This window comes from Pan troglodytes, chromosome 18 (genome assembly GCF_028858775.2).
Source record: "Pan troglodytes isolate AG18354 chromosome 18, NHGRI_mPanTro3-v2.0_pri, whole genome shotgun sequence".
Taxonomy (NCBI): domain Eukaryota; kingdom Metazoa; phylum Chordata; class Mammalia; order Primates; family Hominidae; genus Pan; species Pan troglodytes.
The window spans coordinates 87,820,183-87,847,891 of NC_072416.2; the positions used below are offsets into that span (position 1 = coordinate 87,820,183).

Sequence of the window (27,709 nt, forward strand, 5' to 3'; positions counted from 1 at the left end):
CATTCTCTAAGATCTGACATCACAGAGCTGGACAGCACAGCTGTGCATGCACCCCCCTGGCTGGGAGGTGGCACATCCACACATGAGGGAATAACACTGCCAGGACATGTCAGGGCACTCTCAGGAAATGAGGAAGCTGCTGAAGAAGTTTCTAGCCTTGGGGGAGGTCAGGACGCAGAGCCATCTCCTGGAGCAAAGTTCCCTCCTCCTCTCTCCCTCCTCCAGCCCTTCCTTCCGACCCCGGCCCTTTCTCTCCAACCTTCCCCTCCCCTCCTCCATTTCCCTCCTCTTTCTACTTTCAGAGAACACAGGGTTCCTGCAGGAAATGGGGCAGTTTCACCTTCCTGAGGAGGGGCCTGGGAGGGGCAGCAGGTGGCCGGGTAGGGCCAGCCCAGCTGTGAGCCTGGCGTGGGAGCTGCCTAGGCCGGGCCCTGCCAGGGAGCAAGTCTGCATCGCAGAGGCCAGGGTGAGTGGGCTGGGGAGTCGGTGTGCCAGGATACTGGGGTGCCCACCTGGGGTGGTGCGGGCCCGGGGACCCCAGGGCACCACTGTGGGTGGAAGCTGGGACTAGGCGTGCGGGGCAGGAGACGCGGTGGCTTCCTGGGATTCTAGGAGGCTGGGGCCAGGTGTGCGGGGCAGGGGACGCGGCTGCTTCCTGGGATTCTAGGAAACTGGGACCAGGTGTGTGGGGCAGGGGACGGGGTGGCTTCCTGGGATTCTAGGAGGCTGGGACCAGGTGTGTGCGGCAGGGGACGGGGCGCCTTCCTGGGATTCTAGGAGGCTGGCACCAGGTGTGTGGGGCAGGGGACGCGGCTGCTTCCTGGGATTCTAGGAAACTGGGACCAGGTGTGTGGGGCAGGGGACGGGGCGGCTTCCTGGGATTCTAGGAGGCTGGGACCAGGTGTGTGCAGCAGGGGACGGGGCGCCTTCCTGGGATTCTAGGAGGCTGGCACCAGGTGTGTGGGGCAGGGGACGCGGCTGCTTCCTGGGATTCTAGGAAACTGGGGCCAGGTGTGTGGGGCAGGGGACGCGGCGGCTTCCTGGGATTCTAGGAGGCTGGAGCCAGGCGTGTGGGGCAGGGGACGCGGCGGCTTCCTGGGATTCTAGGAAACTGGGACCAGGTGTGTGGGGCAGGGGACGCGGCGGCTTCCTGGGACTCAAGGATGTGGGAGAGCTGCTGTCAGACCCGCCGCTGTCCTCCCACTGGCCCTCCCCGTGGTCCCTAGGATGAGGTCTGGACCCGCCGGGCCCTCCAGAGGCCCCACAACCCCGCTTGTCCACTGTGCCGGCTGTTCCTTCCTTGCGGCGCCCAGTGCGGTCCTAGGCACCCTTGGGACTCAGCTCACGTACCCCTTCCTCCAGGAAGAGTTCTCAGAGGCTGTGTGAGGAGCGCCGAGTCCCCCGACTTACTCTCTGTTCTGGAATTCTCTGCGCAGTCATCTGCCTTCCCGCCCAGCTGAGAGCAGGGCCTGTTGTCCGGCCCCACAATTTCCTTCCAGGTGGAAAGGATTTGCTGAATGAAAATCAAAGCTGTGGCCGGGCGCGGTGGTTCACGCCTGTAATCCCAGCACTGTGGGAGGCCGAGGTGGGCGGATCATGAGGTCAGGAGATCGAGACCATGCTGGCTAACACGGTGAAACCCCGTCTCTACTAAAAATACAAAAAATTAGCCGGGTGTGGCGGCGGGCGCCTGTGTCCCAGCTACTCGGGAGGCTGAGGCAGGAGAATGGCGTGAACCCGGGAGGCGGAGGTTGCGGTGAGCCGAGATGGCGCCACTGCACTCCAGCCTGGGTGACAGAGCCAGACTCCGTATCCAAAAAAATAAAAGAAAAATCTGCTCCCCGGGTAGGGTGCGGGGAGCTTCAGGGTTATCACAGGACATTCTAGAGAGAAAGCCTTGGGCACAGGCGGAAGTTGGAGTCTGGAGCTGCGGCTGGGCTAGCGAAGGGCAGACCCTACTTCGGCCAATGGCTCTTACACAGCCAAGCTATTTTCATGGTGAGGGTCTAGTAGCCTGCACATCTCTTGGTGAATTCTTGCTGATTGGCGTCTGACCCCATGGAGAAGCTCAGTGGGCGTCATGGGTGGAAGGGGGCATCTAGGGCCTCCAAACGTGGAAGTGTCTCTAAAATACCTCCCGCTGGGCCTCAGTCTCCTCGTCGACAAAAGGTCAGCTTTGACAAATCTCCAGTCGGAGTCCAGGAGCAGACGGGGAGGGTCCCTCAGTCCCTGCTTGCAGCTTCAGGGGGACGTCGGCTGCGGTGGACGGACACTGAGCCCCAAAGCGGCCTCTCAGAGCCGCCCCTGAGGGGTGGCCTCACAGGTGGGGCCGAGGCTCCCAGCTCCCACCGGGGACAGAGCGGGCAGGCGGGCCTGGCAGGGCAGTGGTGCTGGTCTACACGCAGCTCTGGAGTCTCTGGACCTGTGTCCTGTGCGTACATCCTGGCTCCATCTCCCATGAGCCAGGGGGCTGGACCTGTCTTCTCTACCTCAGTTTCCAAGACTAGGAGACAGGGGTAACAGCAGCCTTGCTCTCGGGGCTGAGGGCGCGGGTTAAAGGGCAGGACACCCATGGAAGCAGTGGTGGCTCCGAGCACCTGCTCAGCCTCCCCAGGTCTTCAGAGCCCACAGGCAGAGCCCACCCTGAGGGAGGAGCAGCTGGTTCTTGGGTGACATGAGCCCCCAGGACCCCGCCTTGCAGGACCCCGCGAGGCCCCAGTGAACTGGGGCCGGGAACCGGCCCCACGGAGGCACGTTGGGATTTGGCCACCAGAGGGCAGCAGCTGCAGCAGCCAGGCAGGCGGTCAACACGGGGGCCCCGGGGTCCTGGCTGGCCGGTGGGGTGTGAATTGGAGAGGAGTGGGCCGTGTGGAGGGGGACCGAGCACCAAGGCCCGCCCTGGCCTCTGAGTGTCCACCCCTTTCACAGGCCCATTTCACAGATACTGAGGCCCAAAGGCGCAGGGCTCAGGCGTCCCCTACGTGTCCTGTCCCCGGGCAGGAGAATTACTTGAACCTGGGAGGCAGAGGTTTCAGTGAGCTGAGATCACACCACTGCACTCCAGCCTGGGCGACAGAGCAAGACTTCATCTCAAAAAAAAAAAAAAGGGGGGGAATTTAAAATGCTCCCTGAACTCCAGCTGGGGTGCGCAGCAGGAGGCTGGGTCCGTGGGACTTCGGGGGCTGGGCTGGGGGTTCAGGTGGGTGGGGGAGTCAGTGCTGTGGGGATAGGGCTCAGAGCCCGGAAACAGACAAGCCCACACAGGTAGCCAGTGTCGACGAAACAGGAGAGGCTGGGACCTGTGCCCTGGAAGGACACAGGCAGCGGGTCCTGGGTCACCCACTCCGGGGCTGACCAAGCACAGTTTCACGGAGCAGTATGGCCCAGCCTGGTGTGAGAGGATCGGAGAGACGGGCGGAAAGGAGGGGAGACAGCGGGTGTGCTCGGGGCTGTGCCAGGAGGGGTCCTTGGATGGAGGAGGGGGTCGCCAGGAGGCATCTGCTTCCCCGGGGTGGTGAAGAGCCAGCGTGTATGGCCGACCTCGAGGACAGGGCGATTGCTCCAGCAGAATGTTCCCAGATGGCACGGATGCTTCTGGTCCCGGCACTGGGACCTGCAGCAGGATTCCCGGGTGGCTTAAAGAGGTTCCTTGAGGTTTGTGATCAGGAATTCAAAGTAGCGCAGATCGGGACGGTTGGGCCTTCTCCCCTCAGCACACTCCGCGAAGGGCAGTGCAAACGCACGCTGGCAGGAAGTGGCCCGGAAGCAGGCAGAAAGCGGCCAGGAAGCGGCCAGGAAGTGGGCAGGAAGTGGCCGGGAAGCAGGCAGAGAGCGGCCAGGAAGTGGCCAGGAAGTGGACAGGAAGTGGCCAGGAAGCAGGCAGGAAGTGGGCAGGAAGCAGCCGGGAAGCAGGCAGAGAGCGGACAGGAAGCAGTCAGGAAGTGGCCAGGAAGCGGGTAGGAAGCAGGTAGGTTTTACCCAGCGGCGTGACGGTTCCAGAGGGGATGATGGAGTCTGGCAGAGAATGGGGCAGGAGGCTGGAGGTCCTGGGCAGGCCCTGGAGCAGAAGGGGAAGTGAGGGGTGGGGTGATGGGACTGCAGTGAAGGTCTGGCCCCACCCGAGCAAGGTGAGGGTAGCACAGGTCATTACAGGTTGCTTGGCCAGGGTTGGGGACAATTCTCTCTTATTAGAATTGCCAGGAATGAAGACAGGGTGGAGCTAGAACAAGGGAGAGGGAGTGGCAGAGAGATGGGGTGCTTGGGGCTCTCATGTGACACCCTGGGGACACTGCATGAAGACTCACGGCTGAGCTGGGTGGAGGTGGGAGAGGGAGGCAGGCACCAAGGCACGGGGCCCTGAGAGGTGAGGGGGAAAGCGCTCCTGCCTCACGAGGCCACGGGAGCTCCCTCAGCACAGTGCCTGCGTGGAAGAATTGCTCAGCTAACGTGAGCTCTGAGGTTTGTGCACATGTTACAGAGAATGAGGTGGAAGCATCCATGCCAGGAGGTCTCCAGGCCATCTGGTCAACAGAAAGCCAAAAACATGCAAAGGACAGGAGCCCACACCTGTGCCGGTCTGTGCCAGAAATGCTGGAAGGCGGCCGGGCGTGGCGGTTCACACCTGTAATCCCAGCACTTTGGGAGGTTGGGCGCGGCGGATCACACCTGTAATCCCAGCACTTTGGGAGGCCAGGCGCGGTGGCTCACACCTGTAATCCCAGCGCTGTGGGAGGCCAAGACGGGCAGATCATTTGAGGTCAGGAGTTTGAGACTAGCCTGGCCAACATGGTGAAACCCCATCTCTACTAAAAATACAAAAATTAGCTGTGTGTGGTGGCACGCACCTGTAATCCCAGCTACTCAGGAGGCTGAGGCACAAGAATCACTTGAACCTGGGAGACGGAGGTTGCAGTGAGCTGAGATTGCTCCCCTGCACTCCATCCTGGGCGACAGAGCGAGACTCAGTCTCAAAAAAAATAAAAAAATAAAAAATAAAAAATCATCATTCTAAGTCAAGAAAAATTAAAAATTTAAATTATTAGCATGTATTTACCATTCATCTTCATATTGTGTAATACTTGGCTTAAATGCAAATAGAATAGGATTTAACTCATGCAGAATCAACAAAATTTTACAATTCACATTTTTATTTTAATTAATTTATTAGTTTGTTTATCCATCTTGACAAGGTCTTGCTCTGTCACCCGGGCTGGAGTGCAGTGGTAGAATCACGGCTCACTGTAGCTTAAACCTCCTGGACTCAAGCCATCTTCCTGCCTCGGTCTGCTATGTAGCCAAGACCACAAGTGTGTGCCACCACGCTTGGCTAATTTTTGTATTTTTTGTAGAGATGGGGGTCTCCCTATGTTGCCCAGGCTGGTCTCAAACTCCTGGCCTCAAGCGATCCTCCCGCCTTGGCCACCCAAAGTGCTGGGATCACAGGCATAAACCACCAGGTTTGGCCTACATTATTTATTTATGTATTTACTTTTGAGACAGGGTCTCACTATGTTGCCCAGGTTGGAGTGCAGCCTCAACCTCTGAGGCTCAACAACCTTCCCACCTCAGCTTCCCAAGTAACTGTGACAGCAGGCACACACCAGCCTGGCTAGTTTCTTTATGTCTGTAGAGACGAGGTCTCCTTGTGTTGCCCCGGCTGGTCTCAGACTCCTGAGCTTAAGTGATTGCTGCACTGTTCCCCGGGCAAAGTTGCACAATTTGCATTTTGTAACTTATAGATTAATATTTATTTTATTTTCACCAGAACAGTAGGAACCCTGCACAAAACTGGTTTTATTTTGCTCTTCACGTACGCACATCCCACCAGCACCCTCTACCTTTGGCTTCCGGAGGATTGCCCTCCCTGCTCCCTCCCTGCAGCCCCCTGCCCCCCTGCTCCCCTCCCTGCAGCCCCCCTGCCCCCCTGCTCCCCTCCCTGCAGCCCCCTGCCCCCCTGCTCCCCTCCCTGCAGCTCCCTGCCCCCCGCTCCCCTCTCTGCAGCCCCCTTTCCCCCTGCTCCCCTCCCTGCAGCCCCCTGCACCCCTCCCTGCAGCCCCCTAGTCCCCCTGCTCCTCTCCCTGCAGCCCCCTGCTCCCTCTGCTCCCCTCCCTGCAGCTCCCTGCAGCCCCCCGCTCCCCTCCCTGCAGCCCCCTGCTCCCCTCCCTGCAGCCCCCTGCGCCCCCTGCTCCCCTCCCTGCACCCCCTGTGCCCCCTGTTCCCCTCCCTGCAGCCCCCTGCACTCCCTTCACCCCCTCCCTGCAGCCCCCTGTGCCCCCTGCTCCCCTCCCTGCAGCCCCCTGCACTCCCTTCACCCCCTCCCTGCAGCCTGCTGTGCCCCCTGCTCCCCTCCCTGCAGCCCCCTGCTCCCCTCCCTGCAGCCCCCTGCACCCCCTCCCTGCAGCCCCTTGTGCCCCCTGCTCCCCTCCCTGCAGCACCCTGTGCCCCCCACTCCCCTCCCTGCAGCCCCCTGCGTCCCCTCGCTCCCCTCTCTGCAGCCCCCTGTGCCCCCCCGCTCCCCTCTCTGCAGCCCCCTGTGCCCCCTCCCCTCTCTGCAGCCCCCACTGTTCCTCCCACTGCTGCCCATCATTGGCTGCTTGAAAATGTCAGACTCCAAGGGCCCCAGTGACTGGCCCAGCAGCAGCCCTGGGTCTCCACCCTGCCTGGGTGGGGTGCGGGATAGGCCTGGCCTCCCCCCGCCTGCTTGAACCCACTGAGTATGCCCCCCTCCCGCCGCACCCTCAGAATTCCAAAGCCAGCCTGGTCTCCAGCTCAGTGCGGTCCACACGCAGACCCTCCTTGGATTTCGAAAGCCCGTGTGGCTTTGCCAGAGGACATTCCAATCCTCGATTGTGGCTGGGGATGGAGGGAGATCAACCCATTGCACTTACAGATAAAGAAACTGAGGACAGAGTTTGTCCCAACTCCAGGGCCAGGGTCAGTGTCCCCCGAGGGAGTCAGGGAGGTGGCTGGGGTCTGCCAATGGGGAGGGAACACACGGCCTGGGACCCCCAGGCCACTTGAGACTCTCTGGGCTCGTTGGGGTGGGCCCAAGCTCCCAGGCCCCCTCCTCTCCCTTTCTCAACCTGCTGCCACCTAAGGCAGATACCCTACACTACTGCCTGGGGGGCCTGAAGGGTGATCACCCAGCACAAGCTCTCCTGCCTGGCCTGGGACCGAGAGTCCCAGAAGCCCCTGGGCTGGCCGGATGCTCAAGGCCTCACTGAGGGCATGCGTATCTTCGGAAACAAGAACCAGCTGACATGTGTGAGGCTTCAGCCCGGCTCTCCCTGGGGTACTGTGCAAGCCCTCAAGGAGGTGGCTGTTTTGTCGCTGGAGAGCTCCGTGGGTGGCAGGACTGAACTTGAACACCAGAAACAACCCCCAAGCCTTGTGACCTGGGAGGCAGGAGGCGGGTCTGTCTCCCTGGGCCTTGGGTGGCTGAGCCGAGGTACTCGGGACCCTGTCCCGCGCATGGTGAGTCGCGGGGAGCCGGGAGCCAGGGGTTGTGGTTTTGGGGAGCGTGCAGCCAGGTTGAGGCCCAGGGCTGTAATGAGGGCGGAAAGCCCCTCTCCTCTCTGACTGCCTGTGATCCACCATCAGCGAGGGAGAACCTCAGAGAGTAGGCGTCTACACCATAGCATGGAGCGTCATCACGGGCAGTGAAGGGCGAGAGTCTCAGAGGATGGAACCGGGTGGGGGGCGTCAGCTCGTGCCATCACGGACAGTGAAGGGTGAGGCTCTCAGAGGATGGAACCGGCGGGGGCCTCAGCTCCAGGCAGGGGTGAGAGGGTGGCTTCTGGGGTGACTGTGTCTGGAGGATGGGGTAGCGAGGGTGGGGAGGCCAGGCTGAGGGGCCCTGACCTCATGGGAGCTGGGAGCCTGTTGGGAAGTCCCTGAGAAGTGCTTCACTGGGATTCACTGAGAGGAAGAGCTCATGCCCTGGTGCAGATGTGGGCTGTGGGGGGTCAGAGTGGTGGGGGCAGCCATGGGGGGCCTGTGCAGGGTGAGGAGGGATGTGGGGAAGCCACCAGCCTCAGGGTGGGCTGGACGCTGGGAGGGAGGCGTTGGGGGCAGAAGTGGGGTGCCGGCCTTACGGCTGGGCCTGCAGGTTGAGGGTCCTGTGGACTCCCCCAGTGCAGACATCAACCTGGTCAGGAGCCAGAAGAGAGAGTCCGGGGCTGCTGAGCCTGCTGTGAGCCACGGGGGCCTCCCACGGAGAGAGACAGGGCCGGGCTCCCCATGGAGCTGCAGGCTCCCGATGTTCCCTTCTCAAGGCTTATTTGGGGGCCTCTGTGCCAGGCCCCATGGGTGGTCAGATGGGCCCCACGCTGAGTGTGGGCTGCCGTCCCTCGCACATGCAAGGAAGGGCTCATGTGAGCAGGTGCGCGTGTGCGGCTCGTCTGTGCATGCACGTGTGTCTGTGCGCACGTGGAGGTATCTGAGTGTGCGTTTACTCATCCCGTGGGAAAGTCTGCACGTGTCTGTTCTAGGTACGTGGACGTATCTGACCGTGTGGGCTTGGGATGCATCCAGGTGTTCTCGTCTGCGATGATCTGTGTGTGGGGGGCGTGGGTAGGTCCGCATTGCCTGTGGCTACCTGTGCAGAAGTGGTAACATCCGAAATGGCCATGGTGGCATCTGCATGTTGGCTGTGGATGGGGCTTCTGTGTGGTTCTGGGGGACAGAGCTGGGTGGAAACACAGACATCACTGTCGAGGCTGTCACCTGCGTCTCGACAGAGCCGAGTCAGCACCACCCCGTGAGGAGAGCGTGTGGGGTGGGGCCTCGGTGCACCCATCTCTGGAGATGGACCCAGGACTCTCATGCAGGAGCCCACACTCTTCACAGAGCACTGCTCCCACCCCCAGGGGTCTCCTAGCAACGCTTCTCTAAACATTAACTTTCGGAGCCAGGACTACTAACCCCAGCTCTCTCCCTAAGCCTCACTATGGCCAGGGGAGGGGAGAGGCAGGAGGGCCTGGGCAGGACAAAGGACCCTGGTCAGTCGGGGGGCATAAAAGACGCACAACCAGAACCGGTGGAAGAAACAGAATTAAACACACCCTGAGCCTTTCCCACCGCAACTCTGCCGGCTGCACCCTCTGGGTCAAGATGTGAGGTAAGGCACAAGCATTTCCTCCTGCTCCTGTCCACGAAGGTGAGAGGAAAGGAATTAGAAAAGAATAACGCACTCGGGCCGGGCGCAGTGGCTCACGCCTGTAATCCCAGCACTTTGGGAGGCCGAGGCGGGTGGATCATGAGGTCAGGGGTTCAAGACCATCCTGGCCAACATGGTGAAACCCTGTCTCTACTAAAAATACAAAAATTAGTCGGGCGTGGTGGCAGGCACCTGTAGTCCCAGCTACTTGGGAGGCTGAGGCAGGAGAATCACTTGAACCCAGGAGGCGGAGGTTTCAGTGAGCCGAGATCGCGCCATTGCACTCCAGCCTGGGTGACGCAGTGAGAATCTGTCTCAAAAAAAAAAAAAAAAGAACACACTCGTCAGACAGTACAAAGTCTCCGCTGCAGGCAAAGATTCCGACCCATTTCTGGGAAGGAGGAAGTGAATGGAAGAGCGTGTCTGTGAGGCGGACTAGGGGGCCTCATTGGGAACGTTCCAGGGTGTTCCGGCGAGAGACCAGGGAGCAGGAGAGGAGCTCAGCTCAGACGTCGCAGGCACGATGGGCCGGGAGTGAGGAAGACGCTGAGATCGGGGTTTGTTCCCAGTTGGAAGAACTGGCCCCAGGACCACCCAGACAGACACACCACCCTAACCCCCCCACAGCCAGAGGAAGGTCAGGAGGCCCTTCCCTAAACATGTTTTTGAGAATCGAGGTAGCTATTTTTAAAAATGCTGCTGGGCGTGGTGGCAGTTGCTTTAAAAGGAGCTGCTGTGGACCCAGCTACTTGGGAGGCTGAGGTGGGAGGATCGCTTGAGCCTGAGAGTTGGAGTCCAGCCTGGGCAGCATAGCAAGACCCCATCTCGTAAAAAAAAAAAAAAGTGCTCATGCATTCCGGCTTCAAGGGCCCTGGTAACCGGGCATCTCCGGAGGTCGCCCCACACAAAGCCTGGGGTCGAGAGCCCGCTCACACATATGGCACGGCCCACCTTGCTGTTGCTTTATTTTTAAATATGAAACTTGTAGTGACAAAGATTGCCAGCTGCCAAGGGAAGTCTGCAAACGCAACAGAAGGTCCAGATGAACAATGGGAGACGCGTCTGCATTCCGTTTGGTAAACCACAGAAGAGAACAGAGTGTAGCTGACTCCAAGCAGATCTGCTTCCCTGATGGGAGCGGGGCGGAAAAGAACACAGCAAACCTTGGAAACCGCCCTCCGGAGACCAGACGCACAACCCCCAAGAAAACACGAAAGAACCGTGCTGGGAGACAAAACAGAGGAAATGGAGTGCACAGGATAAGCAGGAAGAAAGCCAGGACAGGAGGCAGAAAGGAAGCTCAGACAGTGCAACCCCTGCCTGAAACCCTGGCCAGACGGAGCTCAGAAAGGAGGGGAAGAAGAGGGATACGGGCGACTGGAAATTCCCTGGACCGGAGGCAGAGGGAACACTCCAGGGAGTGAAAAAGCCTCACGCTAAAGCACGTGGCTGAGAAGTCGCGGCGCTCCGAGGGAAGAGCGGTTGCCCACACACAGCTGGGCCCATCCACCACACATGCACAGACGGACTGTGGCGCGGTCACCTCCTGAGGGACAAAGGTTTCCTGCCCAAAGTGCACATCCAGAGAAACTACTGATGAGGGCAGAATAAACACAGATGGGAGGACTGGGGAGTGAATTCCCGCAGACCCGCTGCTAGGGAATGGTTGCAGGGCCAACTCTAACGGAATAGGGTTTAGTCTGCTTTGCATTGCTCCAAAGAAATCCCCGAGGCTGGCTCATCTATAGAGAAAAGGGGTGGGTTTGGCTCATGGTTGTGGAGGCTGAATGGGAAGCGTGGCACCAGCGTCTGCCTTTGGTGAGGACCCCGGGAACCTCTCATCACGGCAGAAGGGGAGGGAGCAGGTGTCACCGGAAGGATGGCCTGGAGCGTAATAGTCCATGTCCTCGGCGTTTGAACAAAGAAGTGGACAAAACGTGCAAAGTAACGAAGAAAACACGGAAAGAAAGCAGCAAAAGCAGGGATTTATCAAAGCGAGAAAGGTCGGGAGTGGGGTGAGAGGGGCGCTGTTACATAGTTTCCTGGGTTTTTTTTTTTTTTTTTTTTTTTTTTAGAGGGAGTCTCACACCGTCGCCCGGGCTGGAGTGCAATGGCGCCATCTCGGCTCACTGCAACCTCCGCCTCCCAGGTTCAAGCGATTCTCCAGCCTCAGCCTCCCGAGTAGCTGGGATGACAGGCACCCGCAACCACGCCCGGCTAATTTTTGTGTTTTTAGTAGAGACGGGGTTTCTCCTTGTTGGCCAGGCTGGTCTTGAACTCCCGGCCTCAGGTGATACACCCGCCGCACTCTCCCAAAGTGCTGGGATGACAGGTGTGAGCCACCCCCTCGGCCAGTTTTCTGGGTCTTAAGGGCACCTTTCATGGTTCCTATACCCCTTATCTGGATGAAAGATTTGGTCCGTGGCTAATCAAAGGCTGAGGTAAACTGGTGTCTGCAGATGAAAGGGTGGCCCGCAGCCAGTCCACAGCACTTTCCTTTCCATCTGGGACATGGTGGTGGGGGCTGTAGGAGAGCAGCCTTTGATCCTTTGCTACTGGGTGTGGGGCTCTTCCTCAGGGTGTAGTTTTTGGAAGTTGGTGTTAATTGGCCCTGGGTTCCCTGCCCCAGACCTTGAAGTTTTTCCTGGATTCAGCGTGCTTTGGCCTCGGACCCTCTCCCCCTGACCTTGGTGTTTTCTCTTTTAGGAAGTCAGCACAAATTAGCGTCCCATTCCCTGCCCCAGGCCTCGCTGTTTTTCCTTGATTCAGCAGGAATTGGCCTAAGTTCCCTGCCCCCAGACCCTATTCTCCTGCTCCCAGGGCATCACCTGCAGAGAGGGAGGCAGAGAGTGAGGGGGGAGGTATGAGGCTCGTTTTAATCCTCAGTTCTCTTCCCAACGAACTCATTACCTCCAGAACTGCACCAAGCCATTGATGAGGGGCCCGTCCCCATGACACAAAACCTCCCAACTGGGATCCAGTTTCCACGTGAGATCTGGACAAACATTCAAACTCTATCAGGACTATAAACCAAACAAAGGTGGAAGACCTTCAGTGCAGGCATTAAGTGAGCACTGAGATTCCAGGCTGGGAGTAGCAGGTTGGACGAGGGGAGGCTGTGGGGGCAGGGAGGGAGGTTGCAGAGTCCAGAGCTTGGAAGATGGAAGATAAGGGCACCCAGTGTAGGGCAGGAGAAGAAAGGGAACTGGCAACTCTGGGACAAACTGTAAAACCCCACGGAAAAGACAGGTGTAAGGTGACTACCTTGATCCGAGGGTGATCTGAGTGGCTGGTACCTTTGTGCTCACAGCAGGACTGTCATAAAGTAGGTACATCCATGACTTCTACTTGACAGACGAAGAGACTGAGGCCGAGAAATTGAACCAGCTCACCCACGCTGCCCTTGAACAGTGGTCGTGAGAGCGGAACCCACAGCCTACCAGGCCACGGGGCCCTGCCCAACCCCCAGGACGCCCTCGTGTTGAATTAAGTCCGTGGCTTTGAGCCTCAGAAACGGTACAAAATGCAGTCCACGCGTGGCTCTCGGACCCGGTCTGGCGCTCGGAAGACATGCGCCTCCCTCTACCTGCCCCCCGTCCTCCCGCCACCGTGAGGCCCTGAGAGGCCCTGAGATTCTTGCGATGTTTGAATAAGGGCGCCGCATTTTCATGTTGCACTGGGCCCTGAATGGTGGAGCTGAGTAATGCGGTTTGGTTCTGTGTCCCCACCCAAATCTCATCTCAGATTATAATCCCCACCTGTCAAGGGAGAGACCCGCTGGAGGTGAGTGCATCGTGGCGTTGTTCACCCCATGTTCTTGTGGTAGCGAGAAAGTTCTCACAAGATCTGTTTGTTGTTGTTTTTGTTGGTGGTGGTGGTTTTTAAGACGGAGTTTCACTCTTGTTGCCCAAGCTGGCTGGAGTGCAGTGGCACAATCTTGGCTCCCCGCAACCACCACCTCCTGGGTTCAAGCAATTCTCCTGCCTCAGCCTCCCGACTAGCTGGGATTACAGGCATGAGCCACCGTGCCTGGCTAATTTTGTATTTTTAGTAGAGATGGGGTTTCTCCATGTTGGTCAGGCTGGTCTCGAACTCCTGACCTCGTGATCCTCCTGCCTTGGCTTCCCAAAGGGTATTTTTGTTTGTTTTTGAGACGGAGTCTCGCTCTTTCGCCCAGGCGGGAGTGCAGTGGTGCAATCTCGGCTCACTGCAAGCTCTGCCTCCCAGGTTCACATCATTCTCCTGCCTCAGCCTCCCGAGTAGCTGGGACTCCAGGCACCCGCCACCATGCCCGGCTAATTTTTTTTATTTTTGGTAGAGACGGGGTTTCACCATGTTAGCCAGGATGGTCTCGATCTCCTGACCTGGTGATCCACCCGCTTCGGCCTCCCACAGTGCTGGGATTACAGGCGTGAGCCACCGTGCCCGGCCACAAAGGGTATTTCTTTCTTTCTTTCTTTCTTTTTTTTTTTTCTTTGGTGAGATGGAGATTTGCTCTTGTCGCCCAGGCTGGAGTGCAGTGGCGCGATCACGGCTCATGGCATCCTCCACCTCCCGGATTCAAGCGATTCTCCTTCCTCAGCCTCCCGAATAGCTGGGATTACAGGCGTGCACCACCACGCCTGGCTAATTTTTGTATTTTTAGTAGAGACGGGGTTTCACCATGTTGCCCAGGCTGATCTCGAACTCCTGACCTCAGGTGATCCACCCACCTCAGCCTCCCACAGTGCTGGGATTACAGGTGTGAGCCACCTTGCCCAGCCCCCAAAGGGTATTTCTTTATAGCAGTGTGAAAATGGACGAATACAGTGGCCCCAAGTTCTCTCCTTAGTGGCACCTGAGGGAGTGTGGTGCTCTTGGAAATGCTCTCCTGTCACCCAGTTTCTGCCTCTGAAGCGACAAGCAGAACATGGATGTTCTCAGAGTCCGGGGGCTGTGTAGATAGTATTGGAGCTGAAGGCAAAAGGAAATATCAGAATATTGGGCCTGTCTTTATTTTAAAGGTTTGTGGGGAGATTTTTTGTGTTTTGTTTGTTTTTCTGAGATGGAGTCTTGATCTGTTGCCCAGGCTGAAGTGCAGTGGCATGATCTTGGCTCACAGCAACCTCCACCTCCCGGGTTCAAGTGATTCTCCTGCCTCAGCCTCCTGAGTAGCTGGGACTACAGGCGCGCACCACCACGCCCAGCTAATTTTTGTCTTTTTAGTACAGAGAGGGTTTCACCATATTGGCCAGGCTTGTCTTGAACTCCTGACCTCAAGTGATCCATCCGCTTCGGTCTCCCAAAGTGCTGGGATTATAGGCGTGAATGACCGTGCCCAGCTATTTTAAAGTTTTATACTTTGTTCATTATGGATTTTTTTTACATGAAGTCTGATTTTTTTTAAATATTGAATGAAAATACGATTTATCATGACCTGGGCATGGTGGCTCATGCCTGTAATCCCCGCAGTTTGAGATGCCAAAGCAGGCAGGTTTGCTTGAGGCCAGGAGTTCGAGACCAGCCTGGGAAACATGGGGAAGACCCCATCTCTACAAAAAATACAAAAATTAGCCAGGCGTGGTGGTGCACGCCTGTGGTCCCAGCTACTCAGGAGGCTCAGGCAGGAGGGTTGCTTGGGCCCAGGAGGTGCAGGTTGCAGTGAGCCGAGATGGAGCCACTGCCCTCCAGCTGGGGCGATCCTCCTTCCCTGCCGGTCTCCCCCCACCCCCCCGAAGCCTCTGACCAGTTTTCCCTCCTGCTCCTCCCAGCAGGCCTGTTTTAGCCCCAGTGCTCAGCCCACTGTCCCCCAGAACCCCAGACACCACCCAGCCCTGGGATTAAGATTCTTCCGTCAGGGCACCCCCTGGGAACTGCGTTCCCAGGAGCCCTCGGGCGACTTGAGTGTGCTCTGCCGAGTCCTAGAGAGGCCCCGGTTCTAAAGACGTGTCTAGCTGCTTGGCCTGAAGCTCTGTAGCTGGAGTGTGGGTCCCTGTGACGCTGGAGGGCTGCAGGCCGGGGGTGCGGACCCCTCAGCAACAGGGCAGGCGCCAGGGGCACACCTGGCTGTGCAGCAGCTTCCTGGAACGCCCTAATGTTTATCCCCCATGGCAAGTCACGTAAGATGATTTTTATGTGGAAAGGGGTGCTTTATGAGAATGCACTAGTTGAATGACTGTTGTCTTGCTTGCAGATCTAGGCCCCCGGGTCCTGAGGGAGGTGGTAGTAATAACAGTAGCACAGCTAGAGCCGACAGCCACTCACCACTCACCTGGTCCTGCTCTCAGCCTGTTGTCCTTTCATCTGGGCTCTAGCTCCACCCCTGGGTCTGGGATCCCAGCTTCTTACTATGCCTCCGCCTAGCCCAGACAGCAACGCCCAGTCATTGAGTGTCCGGCCTTCCATCCTACCCACCCTGGTGGGGAATGTGCTGGTTACTTATTGAACATGGGAAGCTATAAACAGGAGAGCAGCCACCTGTCATCACTTCCACCCACACCTCTGGTGCCTCTCCTGGCAGGCAGAGTGGCTCCTCACAGCCTGAAGCTCATCCTTCTGCACGGGCCGGCCAGGCCAGCACAGAGGCACCGGGGCAGCAGTGCACACAGGTCCCCGGGGACCCCACCATGTGGACCGGATGGTGGCTCTGGCCCCTTGTGGCCGTCTGCACTGCAGACTTCTTTCGGGACGAGGCAGAGAGGATCATGAGGGACTCCCCTGTCATTGATGGGTGAGTGCTCACCTGAGCCAGGTGCTTAGGGAACCAGGACTGGGAACTGGGGCTGGGGGAGCGGGGCTGGGGGAGCCGGGGCTGGGGGTGCCGGGGCTGGGGGAGCCGGGGCTGGGGGTGCCAGGGCTGGGGGAGCGGGGTTGTGGGGGTGCCGGGGCTGGGGGAGTCGGGGCTGGGGGTGCTGGGGCTGGGGGAGCCGGGGCTGGGGGTGCCAGGGCTGGGGGAGCGGGGTTGTGGGGGTGCCGGGGCTGGGGGAGTCGGGGCTGGGGGAGCCGGGGCTGGGGAAGCGGGGTTGTGGGGGTGCCGGGGCTGGGGGAGTCGGGGCTGGGGGAGCCGGGGCTGGGGGAGCGGGGTTGGGGGTGCCGGGGCTGGGGGTGCCGGGGCTGGGGGAGCGGGGTTGGGGGTGCCGGGGCTGGGGGTGCCGGTGCTGGGGGAGCCGGGGCTGGGGGTGCCAGGGCTGGGGGAGCGGGGTTGTGGGGGTGCCAGGGCTGGGGGTGCCGGGGCTGGGGGTGCCGGGGCTGGGGGAGTCGGGGCTGGGGGTGCCGGGGCTGGGGGTGCCGGGGCTGGGGGAGCCGGGGCTGGGGGAGCGGGGTTGGGGGTGCCGGGGCTGGGGGTGCCGGGGCTGGGGGAGCGGGTTTGGGGGTGCTGGGGCTGGGGGTGCTGGGGCTGGGGGAGCGGGGTTGGGGGTGCCGGGGTTGGGGGTGCTGGGGCTGGGGGAGCCGGGGCTGGGGGAGCGGGGTTGGGGGTGCCGGGGCTGGGGGTGCCGGGGCTGGGGAAGCGGGGTTGGGGGTGCCGGGGCTGGGGGTGCCGGGGCTGGGGAAGCGGGGTTGGGGGTGCCAGGGCTGGGGGTGCCGGGGCTGGGGAAGCGGGGTTGGGGGTGCCGGGGCTGGGGGTGCCGGTGCTGGGGGAGCCGGGGCTGGGGGTGCCAGGGCTGGGGGAGCGGGGTTGTGGGGGTGCCGGGGCTGGGGGTGCCGGGGCTGGGGGAGTCGGGGCTGGGGGTGCCGGGGCTGGGGGTGCCGGGGCTGGGGGAGCCGGGGCTGGGGGAGCGGGGTTGGGGGTGCCGGGGCTGGGGGTGCCGGGGCTGGGGGAGTGGGGTTGGGGGTGCCGGGGCTGGGGGTGCCGGGGCTGGGGGAGCGAGGTTGGGGGTGCCGGGGTTGGGGGTGCCGGGGCTGGAGGAGCGGGGTTGGGGGTGCCGGGGCTGGGGGTGCTGGGCCTGGGGGAGTGGGGTTGGGGGTGCTGGGGCTGGGGGAGTCAGGGCTGGGGGTGCCGGGGCTGGGGGAGTCGGGGCTGTGGGTGCCAGGGCTGGGGGTGCCGGGGCTGGGGGTGCCGGGGCTGGGGGAGCCGGGGCTGGGGGAGCGGGGTTGGGGGTGCCGGGGCTGGGGGTGCCGGTGCTGGGGGAGCCGGGGCTGGGGGTGCCAGGGCTGGGGGAGCGGGGTTCTGGGGGTGCCGGGGCTGGGGGAGTCGGGGCTGGGGGAGTCGGGGCTGGTGGAGCGGGGTTGGGGGTGCCGGGGCTAGGGGAGCGGGGTTGGGGGTGCCGGAGCTGGGGGAGTTTGGCCTGGGGAGTTGGGGCTGGGGGAGCTGGGGGTGAGACTCGTGTGCGCTTGGCTTGGGGCTCAGTTTCAGTTTCTGCGACGGTGCCGGGCCCTTGCCCTTTCCTGGCCCCTGCTGCTTTGTGGGGTCTCTCAGGGCCCCCAAAGACTTCAGCAAATGAAGGTCTTCAGGGACTGGGCAGGAAGGAGGCAAGGCCCCACTCCCTGGCCCCGAAGCTCAGAGTGAGGTCTGAGCCTGCGGACGTGGAGGCCCTGTGCCCCGATCTCTGCCTGTGCCTCAGCTTCTCCTGAAAGCAGCAGGTGCGGGTGGCACCCTACAGGCCCTCTCAGCCGGCATCTTTTTGGCTCTCTTCCCACTCCCCCCGGCCTGCCTTCTCCCGGGGGGAGGCCCATGCCACTTGGGCCCCTGCCCATGCTGTGCTGTGTGCCCACCTGGCCCCTACCCCCGACCTCGCTGGGGTGCCTGGGTCACCTGCTTCTGTCCTGACCTCCTCAGGGCGGAGATCCCCACTGCCCGGGAATCCGACCCTCTTCCCCGCCCCTTCCTGGCCCAGTGCCCCGACACTGGGTCACCATGGAGGCCTCCTGCTTCCAGGCACCAGACTCAGATCAGGGTCCACACTGGCTCCGCGTTGGGGTGGGAGGGTCACTGAGAGTCCGCCCTGTGTCTGGCATGGTGTCTCCACCGGAAAATGCCTCTGGGCTTTGTTGGGGAAAAACTCTGTGAAAAAAGCAGGGAAACCCGATGTCTTGTCGCATAAGAACTTCAGGGAACAGTCCAGGCTGGGCAGTTCACGCCTGTAATCCCAGCACTTTGGGAGGCCGAGGCGGGCGGATCACCTGAGGTCAGGAGCTCAAGACCAGCCTGGCCAACATGGCGAAACCCTGTCTCTACTAAAAATACAAAAAATTAGCCAGGCGTGGTGGCGCATGCCTGTGGTCCCAGCTACTCAGGAGGCTGAGGCAGGAGAATCACTTGAACTCGGGAGGCGGAGGCTGCAGTGACCCATTATCGGGCCACTGTACTCCAGCCTGGGCAACAGAGTGAGACTCCATCTCAAATTAAAAAAAACTTAAGGGAGCAGAGGCAGCTGCAGAAAGGGAGCAGAGGATGGTCCCTGCATCCTCATGGTTTAAAATGGCCACGCCAGCTTCAGCCCTCACATCTGCATGCTGGCCAGCAGGGAGGAGGGAGACATAAAGAAGGGGAAAAGGACAAGCAGCAGGTGACTGTCAGGGTCAGGTTTTTGTTTTGTTTTGTTTTGAGACAGAGTCTCACTCTGTCACCTGTCACCCAGGCTGGAGTGCGGTGGCGTGATCTCAGCTCGCTGCAACCTCTGCCTCCTGGATTCAAGCAATTCTCCTGCCTCAGCCTCCCGAGTAGCTGGGATTACAGGCGCCCGCCACCACGCCCGGCTAATGTTTTTGGTATTTTTAGTAGAGACAGGGTTTCACCATGTTGGCCAGGCTGGTCTCGAACTCCTGACCTCAAGTGGTCCGCCCGCCTCGGCCTCCCAAAGTGCTGGGATTCCAGGCGTGAGCCACTGCGCCTGGCCGGGGGTCAGTTGTTAGAAGCTGTTACAGGAGCCACTTTCATCCCTTGGGCACTGCCAGCGACACAGGGGCAGGAAGTATCTTCAACCCAAATGGCTGTGTGCCCGCTAAAAACGGGGGGTTTTAAGGTCACAAAGGAAAAGGAGGAGAATGGGTCCCGGGGGCAGCCAGCAGTCTCCCCATGAACAGCTGCCTGAGTGTGTGCTTGCCGCTTTTCCAGCACTTTCCAGCACTCCTTGGAGCAGGACGCCGGATTCCGTATCCCAGCTAAGGGCATTGCCCCAGCTGCACAGATAAGGAGGGTGGGTCTGATTAGCAGAACTGCCGTTTGCCCCGGCCATGAGGCGGGCAGGGCCTCCCTCCCACGGAGAAACCAGAGGCCCCACCTTCCCATCGTTTTCTCCAGCAAGAGTGGAGAGGGCTGGCCGGGCACAGTGGCTCACAGGTGTGGTCCCAGCACTTTGGGAGACCGAGGTGGGAGGACTGCTTGAACCCAGAAGGTTGGGGGCTGCAGTGAGCTGTGATTGCACCCCTGCCCTCCAGCCTGGGCAACAGAGTGAGACCCTGTCTCAAAAAGAAGAAAGAAAGGAGGGGCTGCAGGAGGAGGAGGGAGGGGAGAGCAGAGAGCTGACCCATGGCAGCCTGTCCCTCCAAGGGCGGCTCCTGGGGTCCTGGGAATCCCTACCCATCACAGGCTAATGTCTGAGATGGGCCGCCCCCGTCCTCAGGCCAAGGAGTAAAGTCTCCTGGGAGCCCTGCCCAGCCCCGCCCGGGACAGTGCCCAGTGTAGGGTTGCACCTAGCGATGAGGCTGCTGCCCGGGCAGGGTCCCTGGCTGGAGCTCAGGGTTCCCTCAGCAAGTGCGTCCTGAGCACCCACTCTGCTCCGAGGGCTGGGGAGAGGCACGTGCCTGCCCAGGCTGTCATGTGGACTCGCTGTGGCCAGAGACAACCTCGCTGACGCAGGAGCTTTGGGAGAGACTCACGCCAGCATCAAGCGTGCGCCCGCCCATCTGCCCAGGGGTGGGGCTGGAAAGCGTGCCAGGCTGGGCTTGGGGGCGCTAGCCCAGGGGAGGTCAGGAACGACTGGGACCCAGGAAGGGCAGAGCCCTCCCCTTCTTTCCCCTGAGGAGCTCCATGGGTGCATTCACCTTGGAAAAGCTCATTGTAGGCACATAGATTTGAGCTGGGTCACAGAAAGCAGAGCCCGCAGCTGGAAATGATTAACAGTTACTCATCTGCCTCTCCCAGCTGCCCTCCAAGGAAACCATCAAGACACCCTCATGTTACAGATGGGGAAACTGAGGCACAGAGGGAGCTGTCCTCAAGGAAAGCACCAAAACACCCTCGTTACAGATGGGGAAACTGAGGCACAGAGGGAGCTGTCCTCAAGGAAAGCACCAAAACACCCTCATGTTACAGATGGGGAAACTGAGGCACAGAGGGAGCTGTCCTCCAAGGAAGGCACCAAGACACCCTCATGTTACAGATGGGGAAACTGAGGCACAGGGATGGGTCTGGAAACTGCAAGTGGAGGGGCCCCTGTGGCCTCATCCCAGCACACACCCTCACAAGGCAGTTCCCCCGAGACAGGGGCACAGCCCACATTATAGGAAGGAGACTGAGGCCCCAGACCCAGTGATGGGGAAGGGGAACCCTGGGCATTCCCCAGGGTTGGGGGTCAGGCCTCAGCCCCTTCCCATCCTCCTCACAGCCTCTGAGTCACAGGATCGGGGGCGAGGGCTGTCGGGGGCTGCAGTCGGGCCTGGTCAGTCCCGGCACTCAGATCTGATGGTTGAAACACAGATGAGATCGTAGCCTAGAGCCTGCCCTGGGCCCCTTAGAGCTGCGTTTCTATTTTTCTTTTCTCTTCTCTTCTTCTTCTTTTTTTTTTTTTTTTTTTTTTGGAGGGAGTCTCGCTCTGTCGCCCAGGCTGGAGTGCAGTGGTGCGATCTCAGCTCACTGCAAGCTCTGCCTCCTGAGTTCATGCCATTCTTCTGCCTCAGCCTCTTGAGTAGCTGGGACTACAGGCACCCGCCATCACTCCCGGCTAATTTTTGTATTTTTAGTAGAGACGGGGTTTCACCATGTTAACCAGGATGATCTCGATCTCCTGACCTCGTGATCTGCCCACCTCGGCCTCCCAAAGTGCTGGGATTACAGGCGTGAGCCACCCTGCCTGGCCTGAGAATTGCATTCCTAACGACAGGGGATTCCCTTTGCTCCTGGTCTCTGCCAGGCCCTGCTGGGCAGCTGGATTCGGACCCTCTGAGATCCTCACTCAGCCACCAGCTCTGACAGCCCCAGCTCCGCCTTCCTCTGCGTTCCTCTTCCCTCTCCTTTCCCCTTCCCTCTCCTTTCCCCTTCCCCCTCCTTTCCCCTTCCCTCTGCTTTCCCCTTCGTTCTCCTTTCCCCTTCCTCCTCCTTTCCCCTTCCCTCTCCTTTCCCCTTCCTTCTCCTTTCCCCTTCCTTCTCCTTTCCCCTTCCTTCTCCTTTCCCCTTCCCTCCCCTTTCCCCTTCCTCCTCCTTTCCCCTTCCTTCTCCTTTCCCCTTCCCTCCCCTTTCCCCTTCCTCCTCCTTTCCCCTTCCCTCCCCTTTCCCCTTCCTCCTCCTTTCCCCTTCCCTCTCCTTTCCCCTTCCCTCTCCTTTCCCCTTCCCTCTCCTTTCCCCTTCCTCCTCCTTTCCCCTTCCTCCTCCTTTCCCCTTCCTCCTCCTTTCCCCTTCCTCCTCCTTTCCCCTTCCTCCTCCTTTCCCCTTCCTCCTCCTTTCCCCTTCCTCCTCCTTTCCCCTTCCTCCTCCTTTCCCCTTCCCTCTCCTTTCCCCTTCCTCCTCCTTTCCCCTTCCTCCTCCTTTCCCCTTCCCTCTCCTTTCCCCTTCCTCCTCCTTTCCCCTTCCTTCTCCTTTCCCCTTCCTTCTCCTTTCCCCTTCCTCCTCCTTTCCCCTTCCTCCTCCTTTCCCCTTCCCTCTCCTTTCCCCTTCCTCCTCCTTTCCCCTTCCCCCTCCTTTCCCCTTCCTCCTCCTTTCCCCTTCCCTCTCCTTTCCCCTTCCTCCTCCTTTCCCCTTCCCTCTCCTTTCCCCTTCCTCCTCCTTTCCCCTTCCTCCTCCTTTCCCCTTCCTCCTCCTTTCCCCTTCCCTCTCCTTTCCCCTTCCTCCTCCTTTCCCCTTCCTCCTCCTTTCCCCTTCCCTCTCCTTTCCCCTTCCTCCTCCTTTCCCCTTCCCTCTCCTTTCCCCTTCCCTCTCCTTTCCCCTTCCTCCTCCTTTCCCCTTCCTCCTCCTTTCCCCTTCCTCCTCCTTTCCCCTTCCTCCTCCTTTCCCCTTCCTCCTCCTTTCCCCTTCCCTCTCCTTTCCCCTTCCCTCTCCTTTCCCCTTCCTCCTCCTTTCCCCTTCCTCCTCCTTTCCCCTTCCTCCTCCTTTCCCCTTCCTCCTCCTTTCCCCTTCCTCCTCCTTTCCCCTTCCCTCTCCTTTCCCCTTCCTCCTCCTTTCCCCTTCCCCCTCCTTTCCCCTTCCCTCTCCTTTCCCCTTCCCTCTCCTTTCCCCTTCCTCCTCCTTTCCCCTTCCTCCTCCTTTCCCCTTCCTCCTCCTTTCCCCTTCCTCCTCCTTTCCCCTTCCTCCTCCTTTCCCCTTCCTCCTCCTTTCCCCTTCCTTCTCCTTTCCCCTTCCCTCTCCTTTCCCCTTCCTCCTCCTTTCCCCTTCCCTCTCCTTTCCCCTTCCTCCTCCTTTCCCCTTCCTCCTCCTTTCCCCTTCCTCCTCCTTTCCCCTTCCCTCTCCTTTCCCCTTCCTCCTCCTTTCCCCTTCCTCCTCCTTTCCCCTTCCTTCTCCTTTCCCCTTCCTCCTCCTTTCCCCTTCCTCCTCCTTTCCCCTTCCTCCTCCTTTCCCCTTCCTCCTCCTTTCCCCTTCCTCCTCCTTTCCCCTTCTCCTCCTTTCCCCTTCCCCCTCCTTTCCCCTTCCCCCTCCTTTCCCCTTCCCCCTCCTTTCCCCTTCCTCCTCCTTTCCCCTTCCTCCTCCTTTCCCCTTCCTCCTCCTTTCCCCTTCCTCCTCCTTTCCCCTTCCTTCTCCTTTCCCCTTCCTTCTCCTTTCCCCTTCCTCCTCCTTTCCCCTTCCCTCTCCTTTCCCCTTCCCTCTCCTTTCCCCTTCCTTCCCTTTCCCCTTCCTCCTCCTTTCCCCTTCCCTCTCCTTTCCCCTTCCTTCTCCTTTCCCCTTCCCTCTCCTTTCCCCTTCCCTCTCCTTTCCCCTTCCTTCTCCTTTCCCCTTCCTCCTCCTTTCCCCTTCCTCCTCCTTTCCCCTTCCTCCTCCTTTCCCCTTCCTTCTCCTTTCCCCTTCCTCCTCCTTTCCCCTTCCTCCTCCTTTCCCCTTCCCCCTTCTTTCCCCTTCCTTCTCCTTTCCCCTTCCTCCTCCTTTCCCCTTCCTCCTCCTTTCCCCTTCCTCCTCCTTTCCCCTTCCTCCTCCTTTCCCCTTCCTCCTCCTTTCCCCTTCCCCCTCCTTTCCCCTTCCCCCTCCTTTCCCCTTCCTTCTCCTTTCCCCTTCCTCCTCCTTTCCCCTTCCTCCTCCTTTCCCCTTCCTCCTCCTTTCCCCTTCCTCCTCCTTTCCCCTTCCTCCTCCTTTCCCCTTCCTCCTCCTTTCCCCTTCCTCCTCCTTTCCCCTTCCTCCTCCTTTCCCCTTCCCCCTCCTTTCCCCTTCCCCCTCCTTTCCCCTTCCTTCTCCTTTCCCCTTCCTCCTCCTTTCCCCTTCCTCCTCCTTTCCCCTTCCCTCTCCTTTCCCCTTCCCTCTCCTTTCCCCTTCCTTCCCTTTCCCCTTCCTCCTCCTTTCCCCTTCCCTCTCCTTTCCCCTTCCTTCTCCTTTCCCCTTCCTCCTCCTTTCCCCTTCCTTCCTCCTTTCCCCTTCCTCCTCCTTTCCCCTTCCTCCTCCTTTCCCCTTCCTTCCTCCTTTCCCCTTCCCCCTCCTTTCCCCTTCCTTCTCCTTTCCCCTTCCCTCTCCTTTCCCCTTCCTCCTCCTTTCCCCTTCCTCCTCCTTTCCCCTTCCCTCTCCTTTCCCCTTCCCTCTCCTTTCCCCTTCCTCCTCCTTTCCCCTTCCTTCTCCTTTCCCCTTCGTTCTCCTTTCCCCTTCCTCCTCCTTTCCCCTTCCTCCTCCTTTCCCCTTCCTTCTCCTTTCCCCTTCCTTCTCCTTTCCCCTTCCTCCTCCTTTCCCCTTCCTCCTCCTTTCCCCTTCCTCCTCCTTTCCCCTTCCTTCTCCTTTCCCCTTCCCTCTCCTTTCCCCTTCCTCCTCCTTTCCCCTTCCTCCTCCTTTCCCCTTCCTTCTCCTTTCCCCTTCCTTCTCCTTTCCCCTTCCTCCTCCTTTCCCCTTCCTTCTCCTTTCCCCTTCCTTCTCCTTTCCCCTTCCTCCTCCTTTCCCCTTCCTTCTCCTTTCCCCTTCCTTCTCCTTTCCCCTTCCTCCTCCTTTCCCCTTCCTCCTCCTTTCCCCTTCCTTCTCCTTTCCCCTTCCTTCTCCTTTCCCCTTCCTTCTCCTTTCCCCTTCCTTCACCTTTCCCCTTGCTTCTCCTTTCCCCTTCCTTCTCCTTTTTCCTCACAAGAGCTCCTACCCTCACCACCACCAGCTCCTGGGAAAACCTTGGAGAACCTCAGTCCTTTGGAAGTTTAGAAGGATCTGATTGGAGTTTGGGTGCAGGGCGCTTCCCTGGGGACAGAGGCAGCAGAGAGGCCTGGGTAGCCCCCAAAGCCTGTACTCGACACCCTGCTCCCCAGGAGGATGGGGGTCCCAGGCCCCCCAAGGTCAGGCCGTTCCAATTACCCAGCCACCCACCATATTCCCCAAGAGGCAATTTGATCTTTAAACTGAAAACTCTCAGAAACAGTATCACCCCCAGGCCCTTGCCCCTCACGTCTCCAATCCTGTCCACTGAGGTCATTTGGCTCCTTGTGTCCCACCCTCAGACAATGTGTCTGCCCCCCAGCCTCCTCCACAGAAAAAGGCCCTGGAAGGGATGGGCTACCCAGCTCCCTGAGCTCCTGGCTCGGGGTTCCCTGCCCTGGGGGTGGGCACAGTTGGGAAATGCAGCCTGCACAGGTGTGTTCAGGTGGCCGGTGATATGTCACCCCCGCGGCCTAGACTTCAGTCCTGCGTCTGTCGTAAGGAGTAGGAAGTGGGGAGAGCAGCCCAGAGGCCAGGAGCTCGGAAGCCCCCAGGTCCCAGTGGCCGCCCTGACTGCCTGGCCTCTCCCCGGCCAACTCCAGGCACAATGACCTCCCCTGGCAGCTGCTGGATATGTTCAACAACCGGCTGCAGGACGAGAGGGCCAACCTGACCACCTTGGCCGGCACACACACCAACATCCCCAAGCTGAGGGCCGGCTTTGTGGGAGGCCAGGTACCGCCTGCCCTTGCCCTGTGTGGGGTCATCCCGTCTCCTACCTCGGGCCTGGCTACAGTGTGACCATCCCTGTGGTGTTCCTCCAGGGTCCCTCGGTGCCCAGGCCGAGGGAGCGCTTCCCAGGGGGTGGGAAACCAGACTCCCACAGGCATGCAGGGGGTGGGCTGAGACCTGGCTGCATCAGCTCCTGGTACCCCCTGCGGCCCCCAGTTCTGGTCCGTGTACACGCCCTGCGACACCCAGAACAAAGACGCTGTGCGGAGGACACTGGAGCAGATGGACGTGGTCCACCGCATGTGCCGGATGTACCCGGAGACCTTCCTGTATGTCACCAGCAGTGCAGGTGGGGTCCTGACCTGGGTCCTCCAGGTCCTGTGTCTTCTCACCCAGCCCTCATCCTGAGCAGCAGGTGCCGGTCAGGACACCTCACCCTCCAGACACCAGGTGCCCACTCCCCTGCACCCTGACTGTCCCCGCAGGCATTCGGCAGGCCTTCCGGGAAGGGAAGGTGGCCAGCCTGATCGGCGTGGAGGGCGGCCACTCCATTGACAGCAGTCTGGGCGTCCTGCGGGCACTCTATCAGCTGGGCATGCGGTACCTGACCCTCACCCACAGCTGCAACACGCCCTGGTGCGTGACTCCCCATGGGAGGCCCCCGGGCTGTGGTCAGGAGGGAGGGGGCAGACACTCCCTGCCACCCTCCAGAGCCCATCCCCTCTGCCTGTGAGTCCCAGGCCGGGCCTCGCCTGCTGGGCTGATGGGAGGCCGAGACCACCGCTCACCTCTTGGGCACCTGCCTTTTGCTCCTCCAGGGCTGACAACTGGCTGGTGGACACGGGAGACAGTGAGCCCCAGAGCCAAGGCTTGTCACCCTTTGGGCAGGTGAGTGGGGTGGGAGCGGCCAGTCACCCCCGAGGAGAAGGCAGAGGCCCTGGAGGGTGACCAGAACAATGCATCTCCTCACGTGGGACCTCAGTGTCCTTGTCTGTAAAATGGATCTGGCAGCCATCCCCCCAGGGTGGGTGCTGAGCCCTGAGTGGCCCCGGACTTCCAGCCATGAAGGATGATGACTCACATCTGGTCCAGCCCGTCCACCTCCGCAGCCCCGACCCTGGGGGCTGTGAGGGTGGACGGAGCCCTGTCTTCCCAGCGTGTGGTGAAGGAGCTGAACCGTCTGGGAGTCCTCATCGACTTGGCTCACGTGTCTGTGGCCACCATGAAGGCCACCCTGCAGCTGTCCAGAGCCCCGGTCATCTTCAGCCACTCCTCGGCCTACAGCGTGTGCGCAAGCCAGCGCAACGTGCCTGACGACGTCCTGAGGCTGGTGGTGAGGGCCGAGGGAGCGACCCCCACCCCGCCTCCCTGGGCAGGCCCTCCCAGCTCTCAGCTCCACCCTGTCTTCCTTCCTGTGCAGAAACAGACAGACAGCCTGGTGATGGTGAACTTCTACAACAATTACATTTCCTGCACCAACAAGGCCAACCTGTCCCAAGTGGCCGGTAGGTGGGGTGTGAGCGGCCAAGGGGGCCGAAGGGGGAGGGCCTCACTTGGGACCCATACCTGCTGCTCCCTGGACAGACCATCTGGATCACATCAAGGAGGTGGCAGGAGCCGGAGCCGTGGGTTTTGGTGGGGACTTTGATGGTGTTCCAAGGTAAGGGGGTGAGAGCTCTGTCCTGTGGATGAGCCGGGAGGTTCATGGCCTCGTCAGAGGGATGAGGCGGCTGGAGGAGGGACCTGTGTCCTAGTGTGGGGGCCCAGGTTCTCCTGGCCTCAACACAGGGTCCCTGAGGGGCTGGAGGACGTCTCCAAGTATCCAGACCTGATCGCTGAGCTGCTCAGGAGGAACTGGACGGAGGCGGAGGTCAAGGGCGCACTGGCTGACAACCTGCTGAGGGTCTTCGAGGCTGTGGAACAGGTGAGGACGGGGTGGCCACCCGAGTCTCCCCCACCACCACCAGCAGGCAGGCTGCCCCACCTGTGTCTGTCTGTCCCCAGGCCAGCAACCTCACACAGGCTCCCGAGGAGGAGCCCATCCCGCTGGACCAGCTGGGCGGCTCCTGCAGGACCCATTACGGCTACTCCTCTGGGGCTTCCAGCCTCCATCGCCACTGGGGGCTCCTGCTGGCCTCCCTCGCTCCCCTGGTCCTCTGTCTGTCTCTCCTGTGAAACCTGGGAGACCAGAGTCCCCTTTAGGGTTCCCGGAGCTCCGGGAAGACCCGCCCATCCCAGGACTCCAGATGCCAGGAGCCCTGCTGCCCACATGCAAGGACCAGCATCTCCTGAGAGGACGCCTGGGCTTACCTGGGGGGCAGGATGCCTGGGGACAGTTCAGGACACACACACAGTAGGCCCGCAATAAAAGCAACACCCCTTCA

General features: G+C 60.4%; 1 protein-coding gene across 6 annotated transcripts; it reads left to right on the forward strand.

Moving 5' to 3' along the window:
- The first annotated feature begins 387 nt into the window (after positions 1–387).
- Positions 388–27,709, forward strand: DPEP1 (dipeptidase 1). 6 transcript variants are annotated; one of them, XM_024349551.2, is made up of 12 exons: positions 3,876–3,967; positions 6,742–6,933; positions 15,657–15,866; positions 25,196–25,328; positions 25,542–25,674; positions 25,811–25,961; positions 26,144–26,213; positions 26,482–26,658; positions 26,746–26,830; positions 26,910–26,985; positions 27,114–27,249; positions 27,330–27,709. In XM_024349551.2, exons 3-12 carry the CDS (start codon positions 15,763–15,765, stop codon positions 27,498–27,500), a joined length of 1,236 nt encoding a protein of 411 aa, XP_024205319.2. In that variant the 5' UTR covers positions 3,876–3,967; positions 6,742–6,933; positions 15,657–15,762; the 3' UTR covers positions 27,501–27,709. The 6 variants fall into 6 exon arrangements, with proteins under 6 accessions (XP_024205323.2, XP_024205320.2, XP_024205319.2 ...); XM_024349555.2 differs by lacking the exons at positions 3,876–3,967; positions 6,742–6,933 and adding an exon at positions 388–466; XM_024349552.3 differs by lacking the exon at positions 6,742–6,933 and having other exon boundaries at positions 3,855–3,967.

Bases quoted from the DNA above. Each gene is read 5' to 3' on its own strand.
- DPEP1 (XM_024349555.2), top strand. From the start codon at position 15,763: ATGTGGACCGGATGGTGGCTCTGGCCCCTTGTGGCCGTCTGCACTGCA. The intron at 25,962-26,143 runs GTGCGTGACTCC...TTGCTCCTCCAG, and splicing joins CACAGCTGCAACACGCCCTG to GGCTGACAACTGGCTGGTGG. The intron at 26,986-27,113 runs GTAAGGGGGTGA...GCCTCAACACAG, and splicing joins GACTTTGATGGTGTTCCAAG to GGTCCCTGAGGGGCTGGAGG.